This window comes from Mchenga conophoros, linkage group LG3 (genome assembly GCF_057382185.1).
Source record: "Mchenga conophoros isolate Kocher_MC1m ecotype Shallow Benthic linkage group LG3, M_conophoros_male_GT1.1, whole genome shotgun sequence".
NCBI classification, from domain to species: domain Eukaryota; kingdom Metazoa; phylum Chordata; class Actinopteri; order Cichliformes; family Cichlidae; genus Mchenga; species Mchenga conophoros.
Genome location: NC_140528.1, coordinates 46738965 through 46756892, shown reverse-complemented (window position 1 = coordinate 46756892; position 17928 = coordinate 46738965). Strand labels below are relative to the sequence as shown.

Sequence of the window (17928 nt, the reverse complement as noted above, 5' to 3'; positions counted from 1 at the left end):
CCACCGTTACCTTCACCCTCCAGATCCTCTCGAGCTCTTCTCTGAGCCCTTGGTATTTCTCCAGCTTCTCGTGTTCCTTCTTCCTGTTATTGCTGTCATTCGGAACCGCTACATCGATCACTACGGCCGTCTTCTTCTGTTTGTCTACCACCACTATGTCCAGTTGGTTAGCCACCACCATTTTGTCCGTCTGTATCTGGAAGTCCCACAGGATCTTAGCTCGGTCATTCTTCACCACCCTTGGGGGCGTCTCCCATTTTGACCTTGGAACTTTCAGGCCATATTCGGCACAGATGTTTCTGTATACTATGGTTAGGGCGTTCCATGTATACCCTGCTGTTATTTGCTGGATTGTCTCAGGGGCATCTTTACACAGCCTGCACCTGGGGTCTTGCCTGGTGTGATAGGCACTGTCTTTCAGTCCAGCTTTGTCCAGCTACTGGTAGGATTTCTGGATATCAGCCACCTCCTCTATCTGCCGGTGGTACATACCGTGCAGGGGCTTGTCCTTCCATGATGGTTCCTCGTCTCCCTCCTCTTTCCTGGGGCGCACTAACAGAAACGAGGCTGCCGGACACTGGCGCCACCAGGCCCTCTGACCACCACCAGTAGGCAACGGGTGAAGTGTCTTGCCCAAGGACACAACGACCGAGACAGTCCAAGCTGGGGCTCGAACTGGCAACCTTCCAATTACAAGGCGAACTCCCAACGCTTGAGCTACGATCGCTGGTCGCATAAGCGTATGACAAGTGGGCAATACGCCAGATAGAGAGTCGGCACGACAAGCTGGAGAAGACTCACTCACCACAGCGAGGTCCGACTGGAGTGTAAGCCGGTGAAGCAGGCAACATGAACACAGGAACACAGCCTGCAGTAACAGGTCAAGCTAGGAATGAGACCTGTCCATCCGCAGAGCCAAAGGAGCTGAGGAGGATGAACACCCTTGGCGTCACATACAAAGAATGTTTTGCTTAAAAGAAGTACAAAAGAACAGCTATGTCTTCAGCGTCGGTGTCTTCAGTGAGAGCCAAAACAACTTTTCAGCGTGAAAAAACTCAACTCGTGTAACCTGAGGAAAGGGTAAGTTTTCTCTAAATATCTTTTTAGCTGTGGTTCGCTGGATGTCAGTCTTATGTTACAGCAGCGGTGTCGAGCTCGAACTGCGAGTGCAGCTTCGGCTGTCCTTTTAACTGCTCGCATGGTTAATGACGCTAGAGTTCCACGCACATGCCAACAGCTCGTCTCTACTGCTTTAACTGTTAAAACAGAAGGCAATACTGCGGCTGACAGGCTTTATTATGTGAAACAGCAGCTTGTTTAGTTTAAACAGTCTGCATTAAGCTGGGCAAACACTGTGCAATTTCTTTCAGTCACGTTATTCAGCTCCTGCTCAAACTGTACAATTGAATCTCAGGGGTTAGAAGTTCATAGGTCACGATGCAGGTCTCACACCATACGGCCTGATGCTCTGATGCGACCTGAGTGCTCAAACTGTGCGTCCATAACATCAAGCTTATCATACAAAATCTGTCTCTCGTTCCCCCTCTCTCTGTCTTTCACTCACACAGACACACACACCACCGTCAACTTTGCTAAATTACTAATGAAAAACATTGACCAGGCAGCTGTGATTGAGCAGCAATGTCCATCCAACTTTTTTCATGTTTGTAGTCGTGATAATTTTGTGAGGCCACATTGAAAAGCCTCGGATACGGAAGCGTAGAGCTGCCACCCAGGCAAAAGAAAAGAAGAGATATATCACGTTATAATGTGATATATCACACATGAAAAATATATTGTTCTAACAATATACTTTTCACGTTTGAACAATATAATATCACGTTATTACAATATACAGAATTATCACGTTATCACGTTACAATATAAATATTATATAGGCTACATCGCAGCTCCAGTCACGCTTGCATCACCGTCTTTCTTGTCTTTTCCCAGAGTAACAGCCAAACAGGAGGATCTATTGGCTAGCACTGCTTGGCCTTGCACGCATTCTTATTTTAAACTTAATCTGGAATTCATTGCAAACTGTTTGTGCGGGATATGAATGACAAGATTTTGTTTTTCTACAAGAGTTAGTAAAAAACATCTCCAGTGTGATCAAATCTTTTTGCCAAACATCCACAGCTGCAGTGTATACAGCACTATAATGACCAGACCTAATTCTTTTGAAAACCATACATCTTTCCACAGGTCTCCACTTCATCAGACATCACCTAGACTCAGAGCTGGATGAGGCCAGCACAAACAGCAGCCTAACCGACTAAGATGATGGATCCATGGGGTCAGGAAAGCCAGAAGTAGGGCTGGAGAGGTACCTTTCATGTCCATTCACTGGAGGTGTGGCTCTATTGCATGGCGTTCCTCACATCAAGAAGCTGTCGATCAAAATCAATACAGCTCTTCCTGCATCTGGAGCTTGTGAAGGACTTCTCAGTCATGCAGGACTCCTGTTCACTGCTAAACAGTTAGAGCTTCACAGAAAGAACCTTGAGAGCAAACTGCTGCTGAAGCTTAACCATCATTGCTTGAAAAATGTTGTGGAAATCTGAAATCTGGAAATTAGAATTGTTGTGCCTTATTTTGTTGATGTTTTTACATATATTCCTTTTTAAAATACAAAAATGTGTATATTTATTTATTTTTGTTTGTCTGATAGCATTTATTTATCAAATCAGACATCTCAAACAGTTACTCACTACTTGAGAGTTTTTACTCTTACTCGAGTAACTTTTGTGAAGACTACTTTTCACTTTTACTTGAGTAATAATATTTTAAAGTTACTTGAGTACAATTTTTGGATACTCGACCCACCTCTGCTGGCAGCCTAGCCTGCTGAAGTGGAGGGCTGAGCAAGGCGACGATCTGAAAGTCCACCCCCAGCACTGTCACTACGTGCTGTCCGCAGACAGATGAACCTCAAGAGTGAACTCAAACGAGACACTTAAGGTCAGTCATAAGTCCCAGCTCACTGAGTGGGCCTGTGTTGGCCGTGTAAGCCTGTGACACACAGGCAATGCACCAGACAGGGAGCCAGCGTTGTAGCCTGGAGAGCTCTTACTCACTGGCTGAAGTATCAGACACAGCGAGATCTGACAAGCGTGTAAACGCACGGCACGTGGTTAGCACGCCAGAAAGCACAGGCGGTTGGCAAGGACGAGCCCACGTGCATGCTCCCCAAGGATCCCCAGCTGGGGCCTGGGGTGCCCAGGGCCAGAACCCAGAATCCCAGGGGCAGAGTAAGGAGAGGAAGCGTAGCTCACGAGCTGCTGAGTGGGGACCCCACTGGCTGTGCAACCCTGCAAGAAGCGGGCAACGCCAAACAGGGAGCCAGCGCTGCAGGCTGGATAACACTCACTCGCTGGCCGACATATCAGACACAACGAGGTCCGACTGGTGTGTAAGCCGGCGAACTGCAGGCAATACACTAGGGGAGCACAGCCTACCAGGCCACTTGAGCATGGCAGCTGGCTATCACTGTGAAAGAAACCTGCGAAATGCGGACGATGCTGCAGACGGGAAGTTGGGGCTGCCGGCCGGAGAAGCGGCGTCATAACAGATCCCCACCTGGCACTAAGCAGTGACACATTGCCAGGGAGAGAGAGCCTGCCACAGCAGCTCGGCCACTCAGTGGATGGCTGAGGTAGGACAAGGCCCAAGGCCTCTCCCAGTAGCTGAGCATCTAACCTGCACCATCCCACGACAGGGGAGGGGCTGGTTGCTCAGTTCACTGAGGGCCCAAGTGTGGAGCGACTCAAGTTTCGTCACCAGCAAGAGTGGGCCCGAATAGAGACACTTGTGGACAGTCGCGAGGTCTGACTGGCATGTAAGCCAGCGAACCATGTGCAATACGCCATTTGAGGCCAATAAACAGTCAAAAAAAAAAGGGAAAAAAAGCATTCTTTATTTTCCTGTTTACAGCATTTTTTCCACACCTTGCTGAAACTTTTGCACAGCACCCTATATGCCCAGATCCAGTTTTGAAAACTCCAGCACGCTGGCAAGGCAAATATAGATTTTTAAACTGTTATTGCATTTAATGAGTTTGACACTTTCTTATTTTTAAGTTATATCTGTATTTATTCTGCTTTTAACACAGATTGAACTACGTTTGCTATATTCTGAACTTGGATTTTTGTTTGAAGATACATTAAAGGCCTGACACAGAAAATCACTTCTTCAGGACTTCAATGGCAGAATCATCAAAGTTTGTGTATTTGCACTGTGGTACAGTGAGTAAACAAGATCTGTATTAAAAAATATAAAATAATAATGATTGAAGCAGCTGTAGAAACATCTTACATACTCTGACTTTATGTTTATGATATCAGAAGAAAATGTTTCCCAGGAAATGGCAAAAGATAACTGAGGATGTCAGGCCCTTTTTGGGGAAGAAAATTGTAAGTAACAGCTTGTCTAATAATACTACAGTATTCATGCTTCATCATTTGTCTTTTGTCTGGTTTCATTTGTACGTGCACATGTTTTTATCAGGGCAGTCCTGGTCCTGACAGCCGCAGAGTGAGCATGCAGCTACAGGGAGCTCCAGCCTCTCAGGTGAGGCCACATCAATGTGACCTGAGCTGACTGAAAGATACATACATCTTTAAGTTTTTTGTGTTTTTGATATGTAATATTTAGTCCAGTGTAACGCAAAGTTTGACCTTAGAAATAAATATAAATCTTTCCCTTACTGACATTGTCAAACAACTCTTCAATAGGGTTATTCAGTAATTCTAATAGTTACCACATTAAACTGAAAATATACTTTGTTTTCTTATTTTGCAGACTGCTACACCTCATCCAGTGACAATGAAGGAAGAGAATGGTGATGCCTATAAGGTGCATATTCCCTTTTGTACAAAATACACTTCATTTCACTACCACAAAAGTTTGAAACTTCCATTTCCCCACTCTGATTTCCTGCAGGAACCACATGGACATCATAACATCTTCAAATAAGTATAAGAAGATGGTCAAGGGTGCAGATGTAAATGTTATCATTCAGATGGTTACAGGAGATGACGTATCAATTGTTCCAACACATTTCCCATGTTCTTGTGTTGGGGATCATGAGGTTCTGACCATTTCATGTAAATCAGAAAAAGTAGAATCGGCTCAGGTCCAAGATTCCAAAATAGTACATCCAGGAGATGCCTATTCTGTCTTTTACTTTGATACAAAGGGAGGACTAAATGCCAAAAAAAAAAACAACTTTTTAAAAGTGGCACTTTAAAACAGTTCAGGTATCTCTGTGTTTACGGAGGGAAGGGGATAACTGTGGCGGAGGCTCTAAAAAGAGATGGCTGCTTCACTGATGACCTGGGCTACTTTGAGCTGGTCAACATCAATGACAAATGTAAGACTGAGTGCACAGACAAAATTGATAATCTGGAAAATAAGAAATTCCAGATATGTCTTTCACGAGGAGCAAATACTGAAGCAAAAGAATTAAATCAACAGCCTGACCATGTACAACTCAAACAGCAAAAACCTAAACAAGCATCAAATGATCACAATGAAAGACAGAAATAAGATTAATCTAAATGTAGCACAGCGGACAGGAATCAGTCTAAAAAGAGCAGCCAAATAAAGCGGCAGCAGCATTGAGAACATCTATGAACTACTGCGTGCCCAGTGTCCACCTCTGAAACAACACATGGAAAGTAGATTCCCTGGGAATTCTTTACAGGAAGCATTTAACCTGGGGAAAGAGAACTTTGGAAAGATCCAGGAGTCTTTTAGTGAAATTCACAAAGTCAAGGAGCTGCTAAAGCTGAGCAAGTCAGTTTGTCTCATAACTGGTTCCTCCATAAAGCAGGGCACAGGCTTTGTGCTTTTTGACAACTATGTCTTGACGAATGCCCACTTATTTGAAGACTGGGTTCAATCAAAATTACCTAATTGTCATAAATCTGTAAACGTTACTGCTGTCTTTAACTTTGAAAAACACGAATCAGAGAAGAACAAGATTAATGCCAAGGTGTTTTTTGGCAACAAGAAGTTTGATTACATCATACTTAAGCTAGAAACAGAGGAAGTGCCACCAGGGCTCCTCAAGAGATTTGGACCTGTACCTTCAGACGGTGAGGCCTGTATCGTTGGACACCCAGGAGGAGGAGTGAAAAAAATGGATCCTATATGTATCATTGAGAAAGACAGACGAGAGGAGGCTGTTAATAAAAATTGTGAGGACATCAAGGAATACTTCATCACTCTTTATGCAGTCAATCAGGTGATCAAAAATAACCCATTTGAAAATATCTATGTGACCTACAACTTTTTCATGTATTACGGCTCTTCTGGCTGCCCAGTTTTCGATGGTCATGGACGAGTGTTTGGTTTGCACACTGGTGGATATTTCTTTGGGCTTCTAAAGCCTAATCAGAGTGTGCTCAAGTATGCCTTTCCTCTGCTCACTCTATTTGAAAACTTTGTGGATAATCTGAAGAAAGAGGGCTATGGGGAGGTGGTGGAAAGAGTTGAGGAGGAGGAAAAGGGAAATCCACATCTAGAAAACATTATTGCATCTTTTGTGGGGTCAAAGCAAGACAGACCTGAGGCACTGTTGGAAGAATGCTCGGATAAAATGGAGTGAGACTGAAATACTCGAAGCTGAGCTTAGTTAGGTAACCAGATCTAAAAATTCTCCAGCAAGAGGGAAAACATTTATAGTTATAAAGAGACTGAATGATTATAGTAATTAGAAATGATAAAATTCTATCTTCTGTTTTGTACATACCAGAGTATTTTTCTCCCTGAAGGCAGCGGTATCCAATTGGTTCAGGTTGTCTGTTTGTCTGTCTGTTAGCATCCACAGCTTTTAAGATATGATGTTGTGTAATGTCTTGTGAAAATTATGTCAATGTCACATCAAACTTTCATTTTTTTCACACCTACTTGTGGCTTTTAATTCTGTTTTCTTTTACTTTTCTACTTAGTGGAATAAACTTTATTACCACAGGATATTTTAATAGTAAAATACCCTGTTTGTATGCCCTGAAGTATTTTTGAGCAATTTCTTTTGTTTGTTTTGTGTTTGTTTGTTTTTTTTCGCTCAGCTGCTACATTATTCATTCATTTTCTCAAAAATCAACAGTGTGCCTTATGGTCTGAAAAATACAATACAGGTTCTATGCAAAAATTCCTTTATATGTAGCTTCCAATATACTATGCAATCATACATAGTTGTATACACTCTCTATCTGTCTGTCTGTCTGTCTGTCTGTCTATCTACGTGTTTATATAATGGAATCACTGTGATAAGCAATTAACCTAAATGCTTAAAATCACAAGACCCACATATTTAGGTCAAATGTTATCCACAAATATATTATTGAAGTTTGTGCCACGTGTTGTATGAGCGTGAATGCTGTATGAGCATATGTGATCAATACTGTCTGAAATTAGGATCAATAAGTAACATTTGATTGTATTATGGCCAACATACAAAGGGTTACATAAACTTGGCCCTGCTAAGATGCACCTGGGAGCCTCTCTGCCTGTCTTCGTCAAAGGGACCCAATTAAAAATAACTGATGTTGGCAACAGCGCTCGGAAGTTATGGAGTAGCGCCAGAAAGTTATGTAAAACAAGTGTCGGAGTTTAAAAGAGGAACAAAGTGCAAACTGACACCTGTTTGGTGGAATGGAAAATACCCAACAACAGCTTTGCTTTTTGATATTATTTTGCTGTAAAATGTACGGTTTTGCTGTTCATATGATTCTGTGTATTAAACTCTTATACAAGAATTCTACTAGTTTCCAGAAGATCTTTTTAAGTGATTTGATTTTAATTGGATCTGAAAAGCTGGACCTCCACATCATCAGCGTAATGAGGGTATCTTATTGACTTCAAAATTTGCGATCACAACACATAACACAACTTTTCAACGAACTGTCATCGTCCAGGGGAGTGCTTGGTTCTTCCTCAGTGCTGGTGTTTCCATCTCTGGGTGGAGCCGCTGCATCAACGCTGATAGGCTGCACCTGTATTTAATTTGAACTGCCGACTTCTTAAGACCAACGCTCACAATGACACTTCGCCAGATTGTCTGCAAACCTGCGTTAGTCAAGGCTGCCACAGTTATTGAATGTGAGAGTGAATGAATAGTGGAATTGAAAAGCGCTTTGGGTGCCTTGAAAAGTGCTATATAAATGCAATCCATTATTATTATTATTATTATTATTATTATTGTTTCTTGTCATAGGTTTTTCCATGTAATTTGACCTTTGTGCTTTCTGCTCGCAGAAGATCTCTGGATACTGCTAAGTCACTGCCATAACCTACCTGGAAACAATCGTTGGTCAGCCCACAGCTTCTCTCACATGCTCGCCTGCCTCCCCACCCAGCATTCTGATTCTCACGGATTCCGTCATCGGATCAAGTTTCCCCTCACCTGGACCCCCTACCCCTCTATGGTACACCTCCGCCTGCTCCAAAGTAAGACTGTTTTCAATTCACCATGTTTACCTTGGATCGGCATCATAGTGTACCAGCTAACTCCTGTTTCCCTCGTTTCTAGTGACTACCCCCGTTTTCTTCGTCCCACGCCCCAGAGGTCCTGCACTGGCAGTTACCCAGTGTCGGATAGCCCCAAGGCTCCCTCACGGAAACCTCACAGTACCGATTATGTTTGCTAACCCCTTGTTTCTCAGGTAGTGTTTGTGTGTTTTTTGTCTAAGGAGTTGTGTTTATGAACCATAGTATGCTTCTAGTTGGAGTTCATAGAAGTAAATTGAGTAATAGAATCATTGTTTTGCTCTGTGCACCATTTAAGTTTATGGTTTATTTTTTAAGTTCTCCTCGCCTTTCTGTTTACTCTGTGCACCTACACGCACTCTGTAAATAAAGTCTTTTGCTCTCAGATTTTTCTCAGATGTTTCTGAGTGCTGTCTGCGTTAGTCTACTTCCTTGAATTGGCCTCTGGCTGTGACGCTAGTTTTAAATCTGGTCTTTTGCCACTTTAATAGAAGATCATCACAAGAATGTATTCTTTTCAGTTTTTCAATTAATTGTTTTATATTGTCTTTTTTTTTTTTTTTTTTTTTTTTTTGGGTTAGCATGCCCTAAATGTGCAGACAGTATCTTGTTTGTCTGTGTGAAGTTATTAAAAAAGTAAAAGTTTGAACACTATAATTTAGCAAGAAACTCCACTCCAGGTGGAAAGGTGTTGCTGTAACTCTGCTTTACATGGTTTCAAAAGTTAAAATCTTCATTTTTGTCTGCAGTTTTTATGGTCTTCAGTGAACCATGACTATCAGACCACATTTAAAGCTGGAGAAGCCTTGATTTTCAGTATTTCTGAACATAATATTTCAAATGTAACATCTACATACAAGATGTTTGCTTGGATTTAGTTTGAAACAGAAGCATGGAAGTAACAAAGCATGGCAATACAGAGGACCAAACTAATATTTTAGGCATTTTTCAGATATCATGCTATTTAAATAAAGACATTTTGCCCAGTTAATTCAGCGCTTCCCTGGATGTGAATTACAGCGATTCCTCATTTACCATATCCACCATATTTGGGCTTTATCTTAAAATAGAAATTTGGCCTCTAAATAAGGAAAAGGATAAAATAAGTGATTCAGACTATAAAAACAGCAGTGACACTTTCATGTTTTCTTCTGAGGTTGTTGCTGGAATGAACGCCTCCTCTGGCTTTAAACAATACACCACCGGCTCCCCCTAGTGACCATTTCTCCACACTACAAGCAACAACCCTCATTATAAAACAATAAAATCTGATGTCTTGATGCATTCTCAATCGTCCAGGAAAAAACTTTTGGAGAATAAAATCTGATCTTTTTGGGGTTCATTGCCATCAAAACTTAAACCCCAGATCTAAGCAGTACCTACTGACCAATCTATTCTCTTTTCTTTGATCTTGGATCGTCTGTGGTTAATGAAAGGACTTAATGCTTTTGGATATTCACTAAAAAAAAAATGTTCTCATTGTAAGAAATCAAAGCTATTTCACTGCCCTCTGTGCCTTTATATTGTTACATAATACTAAAAGAGAAAGCACGAAAACATTGTAAATTTATTTTTTTAAATATATATTTAGGTTTCACTTGAACCTATATCCATTAAACACCACCAAAGTGCTGAAGGAATGACATTAAAAGCGGGCTTAGTAAGTCTCCTTTTAAAATTTGCTGTCTCACTGATGAAATAGAAGTAGACAGAGAAAAGGTGACAGTGCAAACTTTCCTATGTTTACTACTTTTTCAAAAGTGTTGAAAGCAGTGAGACAAAGAGATTAAAGCCCCCCGGCTTCCTCCTGACATCACATCTGATGATCTTAACATCGATCCTTATGTGGTAAAAATGATCAGAGTGCTAAAACAGAAATTTTCCTGTTAGTTGTAAATCATCTTTATTTTTAATAAAAGAAAAGTCAAACTATAAGTTTGGTGAATATGGGAAATAAGAAATGAGTTAGAGTAATGAAAACCACTGTTCTAATGTCTGAATTTGCATAAGTAAAAATAATTTGTATTGGGTAAATGATTCGTCAGACATCCAGGTGACTTCAGTCTCATCTGGACCTGCAGGTTTAACCAACCTGCAGGTCCAGATGAATAGATTCCACAATATGTCTGTGAAGGTTCTCAGTCATCCAGGTCATCATAGTCTAAGGAGCTTGGAAAGAAAAGTGTCTGGACTTCTTTAAGTTGCTTGAAGACGTTTCACCTCTCATTCGAGAACCTTCTTCAGTTCCAGGATCAAATAGTGGAAAGTCCTAGATTTAAGGCCTATGGAAGTGTCCCCCCAAGAGGGACAAAGGATCCCATAATGATCCTAATCACACGAGCCAAGGTGTGAAAACGGGTGTAGGTCACAATCAGCCAAAGTTTCAGGTGAACTCTCGAGATTCGAAATTCTGCAATATTTTCCCTTGACCACTCTTAGCTTTTCTTTATGTGGTGGGTCAATCAGTTCCCTCTTCAAACACTTTCTTAGCAAAGTGGACATCAATCATTGCCTCGATGTTACATTATAACCTTTCCAAATAGAACTGGACTCCCTTTCCCAGAATTAACCCCACTGAGGGGCTGCAAAACAAAATATCACTTCTTCTTTTTTGGTTTTTAAAATAAATGTACCTGCAAAAAACCAGAGTCTCAGGACAGATGATAAGAAAGTGTAAAACAAAAGAAGAATGGTACTTTACTGGAGTGTTTTCCTCTGTTGCTTATGTGTAGTTATGATAGTTCTTATATTATCCTTTGTCTATTTATTCGTGCTCTTTCCGCTCTGCTGCTCTAATAATGTGAATTTCCCAACTTTGGGACTAATAAAGGCCATCTTATTTTATCTTACAACTAAAATACATTTTATTAAGGGATTGGTCTTTAAATATTTTGTAAGTATTCAACAGGCATTTACTGGAAATTCACTGGTGTTACTGTAATAAGGATGTGGTTCATTTCTTTGCTGTCAGTGTAGCTGTGAAACCTGCCACACTGGATCTGCTTTACTTTAGGTCAGGTTCATGTAATGTTATTTATTTATACCTTGTCACATGTTAAAACAAATGTAGGTTGTTGTTGCCCAAGGTGCTAATTAGAAAAGGCGTAAAGGAATCTTGTACTAAGTGATTTTCTGCCAATAGTAAACTTGAGACTAAAGAGAGTATCAACATATAACATGCATTAAAAGAGACCTTTTGACCTTCAGTATTTGTCAAATGTAAATGAAAGCAGAGCACTATAAACCAGATTATTTATAAATCATCATCATCATGTTGCTTCTGGACAATTTTATTTCTGTATGTCTTATATATTATGACATCATCGTGTTGCCTAGCAATAAACTGGAATCACAGGCCAAACAATACTGTAGCATGGGCATGTACTGGTTGCCAACATAGGCAATTTTTAGTTCAGTTCTTGCTTTGTGTGACTATAATGCACACTCAGTTTCATTTTTATGCATTTGTTCACTTTAACTATTGTTGGTATGCTGAAAAACTTGTTGAAGATGTGCGCACGAAATATTCTTGGGTAAGTACAAAAGAACCTGCAAAACAAGTCAGGGCCACGCCATCAGCCGATAAATAGTAAAATAATCCACCACCACTACCTGAAAGTCAGTCAAGCGGTGTCAGCTGAGGTTGCCTTGTCCTGTCTGATCTCTTCAAGTAAAGCTGTGGTAAGACGCTCACGTTCTTTCTTTTTTAATGAATGGATGGTGTAGAATCTAAATGTCTTCAAAAATGTTATCTAAAAATAGAACAAAAATGTTTGCTCCAGTGCAGAAAAAAGCCCTCCAGCTATATTTTTATTTGAGTTACTTTCACTTTAAAAATGTTGTCAGCCCTTTTTTTTTCATTTAACAGAAAGAAAATGACTTGTTTTTTGTGTTACTGTGTGCCAAGTTGAACCTTATTCTCTATTATTCCACATCTGTCTATGTCAGGAAGGTAAAGTGAGCTAACATTAAATCGAAATGACTAATAACATAAGTGGGGTGGGTTCCACAGTCTATCTGTTTCTAAAAGGGCTGAAATTTGATCAGAAACGTGCTAATTGAGTCTGAAGAGGAGGATTTTTTTGTACTATAACATAACTCCTCCTGCATATTTTATACTTGTGTTGTGTTAGTACGAGAGAGTATCTCCAGCTGTCAATTCAATTCAATTCAATTTTATTTATATAGCGCCAAATCACAACAAAAGTCGCCTCAAGGCGCTTCATAGATACAGAGAATCTGTCCTCCTAACATGATTATTCTCTTTCAGAATAAATCTCAAAAGAGGAAAGCATCAAGATGGCGGTAAGTGGCTGTATGTGCTAAATCATGTATTAGTAGCTTCTTATGGTTTTTGTTGAGTGTTTAATATTATTCTTCCTTCAGAAGAGGAATAATAGCAATTATTTTAGCAAAATAGATACTGAGGATTATTACAGCAGTATTCAGCTCCTTCTAACCAAAAGGCTGTGATTAAACAGCATAATACTGCCAGATGGACTTTAGACAGGTGTTGAGGTTTGTGTAGCAGCAACATGTAGTTTATTACATTACTATAAATCAAGTTTTAGGTGGTGTTCAGTCACGTGCCACATAAGTAGGCTTAAGGAGGGGCAGGCATCACTGCAACCAGTGGGGGACGAGGGAAGGGGAGAAAGCGGAGAGAGAGGACAAAAGGCAAACCATGCCTGACCTAAAAATAGTTTATATAGCAGAATAAGATAAGAAAACTAAATGCTATTTCGTATTCAGTCTTTATAGTGAGTAGTTGTGGCCATGCTAATCCTCTGCAATCCAACAGGGGGTGCTGCAGCGACCCTTACTTACTACAGCCTTGTAGCACACACATACTGTGTTAGTAATTAGTAATTATCAGTCTGCATGTTATATTAATGATGCTGTTGTATATTGTTTATAAGAGCGGTGAAGACACAGCTGCCCCTCCATTTAATGGCAATGCTGACCAGACTGAGGAAGACTCAAGCCAAGACGAAACAGAGGAACAAACTGTAGAAGCTTTACAAGAACAGCTTTGTGAAAAAGATAGAGAGATCCAGGTGTTGAGAGAGATCCTCGCAATGTCACACATAGGTCCAAACCCTGAGCCCTCACAACCAGAACAGAGGGCCCAGAATGACATCGTCATCCTCATTGACTCCAATGGAAGATTTATACGTGAGAAGAAACTTTTCCCCAGGGACAAAGTGGCTAAATTTGATTGTCCAAACACTCAAAAAGCCATTGAGCTTCTGGCAGAGGAGCATCTGGGAACTCCAACCCACATCATCATCCACACTGGCTCCAGTCAGCTGAGGCAAGAGCAGGACAGACTGTCAGAATCTCTGAAAGGAGTCATAGAGAAAGCTTCCAACACTTTCCCCGAGAGCAGAGTGGTCATGTCAGCCCTGCTTCCAATGAAAAACATGCACTGTGACACCATCAACAAGATCAACAGCAGACTAGAAAAAGAGTGTGAGAAGCTGGCCAATGTCCACTTCGCCAAACACCCTACCATAAACATAAATTGTCTTTATGATAAAGTCCATCTGTTGAAAGACAAAGTCCGCATTTTTGCCCGGACACTAAAGGATGTGGCTCTCGACAGATACCCATCCACATACCAAACAACTGTACTAGGAAGAAGCAGCTCAACATATATTCAACAACAATAAAGATGTAATTTTAATTGTAATTGTTCCCAAAACCTAGTTTTAGTTTGCTATAACAACCTTGGTACAGATTTATTCAAACCAACTTTGTCATCACAAGAAATTGTAATAGTGAACTTCTCAGTTTGTGAGTCTGTGTCTTTGAAAAAATAAATTGTATTTTTGTTCCATATTTAAGTTTATCTGCTTAAAATCTTGTTGTTTTTTTTTGTCTTACCAAAGCTGTTTAATATATGCTCAAAAATGTTGTTAGTCTGATTGTGATGTATTCAAGTTAGAGACTAAATATCATACAGATTGTGAACTGACAGCATCCACATGCCAGCCATAGGAGACAGACTTCTGTAAAAATTCATTAATAACAAAATCCAGGAAAAAAAGGAGATTCCTCCAGGAAGTTTTAAAAGGGGTGCATGACAGATGCCACGACAACAACAGAGACATACTAAGGCTGTAAACACAACAACACTTAAGAGACGAGATTCAGACTAATTATCAGCAGCTGGAAACAATCAGGTGAGTGACAGACATGCAGTAAAGTAACACAAGATATCACAGACAACTAACCTACAGAGTAAAACAGGAAACAACCTGAGAAGAACAACCTGAATACTTGACACTTGATAATAAACCAAATTAAAGATTAAACATTATACAAAGCACATCTCAGAGGTTAAAGGTAACGGAAGCAAACACAAGAAACTAAACCTAATTAACAAACAACAACCAACTGGACTAACTGGACCAAAGAAAGAAGAATAAAGAAACACGACTGATGACTAAAAGCAAAATAAATAGATGAATAAATAAATAAATACTAAAATAAAAAAGAATCTTAGAAGCTCATAAACCCTGGGTCCAAGATCCAGGACCATGAAAACATGACTCTTTTTAGTTCTTGTTGTTTTTAATATGACATTTTAGGCTCAGTTCTTGTTTCATTTTGGACTTCAGGGGCCTGTTCTTCGTACCGCGCTAAGTGAGTTAGCTGGATGAGATTGTTGACGATTTCGCGTGATCCTGGATCGTTCGGTTCCCCGAAGCCCATCCGGGACTTGCTGTCATAGCAACAGAGCCGTAAGCGTAAACCTGCTGGGGAGCAGGTTTACTTTATGTAAACAGGATTAGATCGCGGCCACGCAGGTATGTCCGCGTCATTCATACGAAAGCAACAGCGATATTCCACCACTGTTTCACCATAAATAAATAACATCAATGTAACTAAAGATAATGCAGCACTTGATCCTTTTATTGATTTCACACAGATACATACAGGTCATTTCCTAAAAAAGGGAAATGTACTATTAACATTCTATTACATGTATGTGATTATTACAGATGTAATTCATATTTCAGAGTAGCAATTGTAAATTACTTCGTGTAATCAAGATGAGAGACCACGGCTATAAAAGCGAAGGTGGATTTGGGAAGCCTGTCACAGCCATGTCCTGTCCGTATACGCGAGCCAACCATTGCAGAAGGTGCAAGATTGATAAGGAGAGTCCTCAGAATTCAGCGTATATTGCGGGACAGACAGGATCCTTTAGCTCAGCGCGACAGTGTGCTCATAGAGAGATATCGATTTTCCCGTGAGGGTATTATTCACTTAACCAACTTGTTGACGAGGGGGTGCAGGACCACCACCTGTCTTTTTTTGCTCTGCCCTTTTCTTGGTTGCTGTTATGAACAAACAAACAGATTATTCCAGGGTCTCTTTCCAAGAGACGACAAGCAATATAAGTGATAAATATTACCATTCTGTAGAATATTCTTATATTTCACTTTTACTTGTTCCCATGTTCTAGTGGGTCCTGTTGTGGCTCTAATGTGAAAGGGGATATAATATAACATATTATAATATAATATAATGTAATATAATATTGGATAATATGGTGTGATATGATAAATCTACCCTACCGCCTACTGGTGTTGGCCAGAGGGGCCGATGGCGCAATATGGCAGCCTGGCTTCTGTCAGTCTGCCCCAGGGCAGCTGTGGCTACAACCGTAGCTGCCTCCACCAGTGTGTGAATGTGAGAGTGACTGAATAGTGGCATTGTAAAGCGCTTTGGGTGCCTTGAAAAGCGCTATATAAATCCACTCCATTATTATTGTTATTATTGAATTACTTACGAGTTTGATTTGTCAGCAACTTTCTGCCAGCCCTCTCTCCTTGCTTTTGCAGCCTTTGCAGTGTTCCCTTGCGTTTTAATTAAACTCTGAAACTCCTGAAATCCCTCACTCAAGAGTTCTTGCTCTGCTGCCGAAAAATACCGAGCGCGCTCCTTCGACATTTTCGCCGACCAATCAAAGGGTTGCCGATCAATGTTTCTACTATCGATGCGTAGCCCCTGTTGGGCCACCCAGTGATCTCACATTACTTCATCCAGCTATACTAATCGTCAACAACAGGTGTGTTCGGGGAACCGGAATAGCGAGCTCAGAGTTAGCGCGATGATTTGGTCTTGGATGTTTCATTTGATCTTGGATGTAGTAAGCGACGTACGAAGCACAGGGCCCAGGTTTGAACACTGAGCTGTCCCGCTTCCTTTAAAATATGTTTTTAATGTGACTTTTCCTCTTTTTCATAAAGGAAGGTTGCTTTCATTTGGTGTTAGAGCCAAATTTCCTAAAGTATATTTTGATTGATATTCTGTTTATAATTTATTGTACAGATGATGAATAAACATGACGAATAAAAAGTCACTTGTACTTGTGTGTATTTTAAAAACGACAGCAAGATCATGAAAATAGATGTATGTTTTTATAGGTTTCATTTTATTGTAATTTGTCTTTATTACAAATAATTTATTGTGATGTTTGGCAAAGCATCGTGGTTAACACACCTACAGTTAAAAGCTTTACAGCTCCAAAAGGTTTAACTTTATGTTTTTCTGGATGAAATATTTCAATATTACACATCTACAATCCAAGCATTTGATATAGTTTGAAATTTAAGCACTGAATGAACAAAAAACACCCTGCTTTTGACTCATTAGAATTTGTTGTTGATTAAAGTATTACAGAGGCACACGTTCATTCAGTGTTTAATGTTAAGTTGACAGCATCATACTTTAATAGAAAATTTACTCAAGCATGCTTTAAGTTTTAAAATGAGGAAGAAAATGTGTTTTGCGGGAAGCAATTGCCTAAGTAAATTCCATTCTTCACGAGAAAATATGTATGTTTTGAACTTCTTTTCAGAATAAAAATGATTGAAAACAATACTTATGAAAAAGGTAGAGGAAGAAAGCATTGGTTTGGTAAAAAAATAAATAAAAAAATAGGACCTTAAAAAATGTACTGTATAAAAATATAAAAATAATAATGAAATCAAAACTATAAAGACAGTGTGTGTCACTTTTCTTTGTTTGTTTCAGACGTTATTGCTGCAATCTGCAACTCATCGGGCTATAATAAACCACCGGCTCTCACAAGTGTCTATTTCATCACATCATAAGCAAAAGGGCCATGCTGATTCTTGACTTAAATAGGAACGCATGGTACACATATAGATTACTATATTATCTGTTATTTTACTGATTACTTATTTTCAAAAGTAATTAATTACTTAGTTACTTTTTAAAAACACGATTTACAACCTGAATAGGTGATAAAGCGATAGATCTTTCAGCCCAATTCTACTTTTTCTGCATAATCCATCATACAAAATGTAATCAAATGGAAAAGTCTCTTTTTAAAACTTGTTTTATTAGTTTTAACCTTTTAACTGTATGCATCAAGCAAAAATTTAATTATATGCA

General features: G+C 39.8%; 1 protein-coding gene, 1 long non-coding RNA gene and 1 pseudogene across 2 annotated transcripts; all 3 read left to right on the top strand.

Annotated features, from left to right (window-relative positions):
• Window positions 1-4310: 4310 nt before the first annotated feature.
• LOC146579026 (uncharacterized) lies at window positions 4311-4858 on the top strand. Its single transcript, XR_014891671.1, has 3 exons — window positions 4311-4415; window positions 4510-4572; window positions 4804-4858. It is a non-coding gene; the product is annotated as an uncharacterized LOC146579026 (long non-coding RNA).
• A 498-nt stretch (window positions 4859-5356) lies between these two features.
• On the top strand, window positions 5357-6613 carry LOC146579025 (serine protease FAM111A-like; annotated as a pseudogene).
• A 5505-nt stretch (window positions 6614-12118) lies between these two features.
• On the top strand, window positions 12119-14261 carry LOC146579024 (uncharacterized). Its single transcript, XM_085269467.1, has 3 exons — window positions 12119-12177; window positions 12767-12801; window positions 13416-14261. The coding sequence occupies exons 2-3, from the start codon at window positions 12796-12798 to the stop codon at window positions 14166-14168; spliced, it is 759 nt and encodes a 252-aa protein (XP_085125593.1). The 5' UTR covers window positions 12119-12177; window positions 12767-12795; the 3' UTR covers window positions 14169-14261.
• The last annotated feature ends 3667 nt before the right edge of the window (window positions 14262-17928 follow it).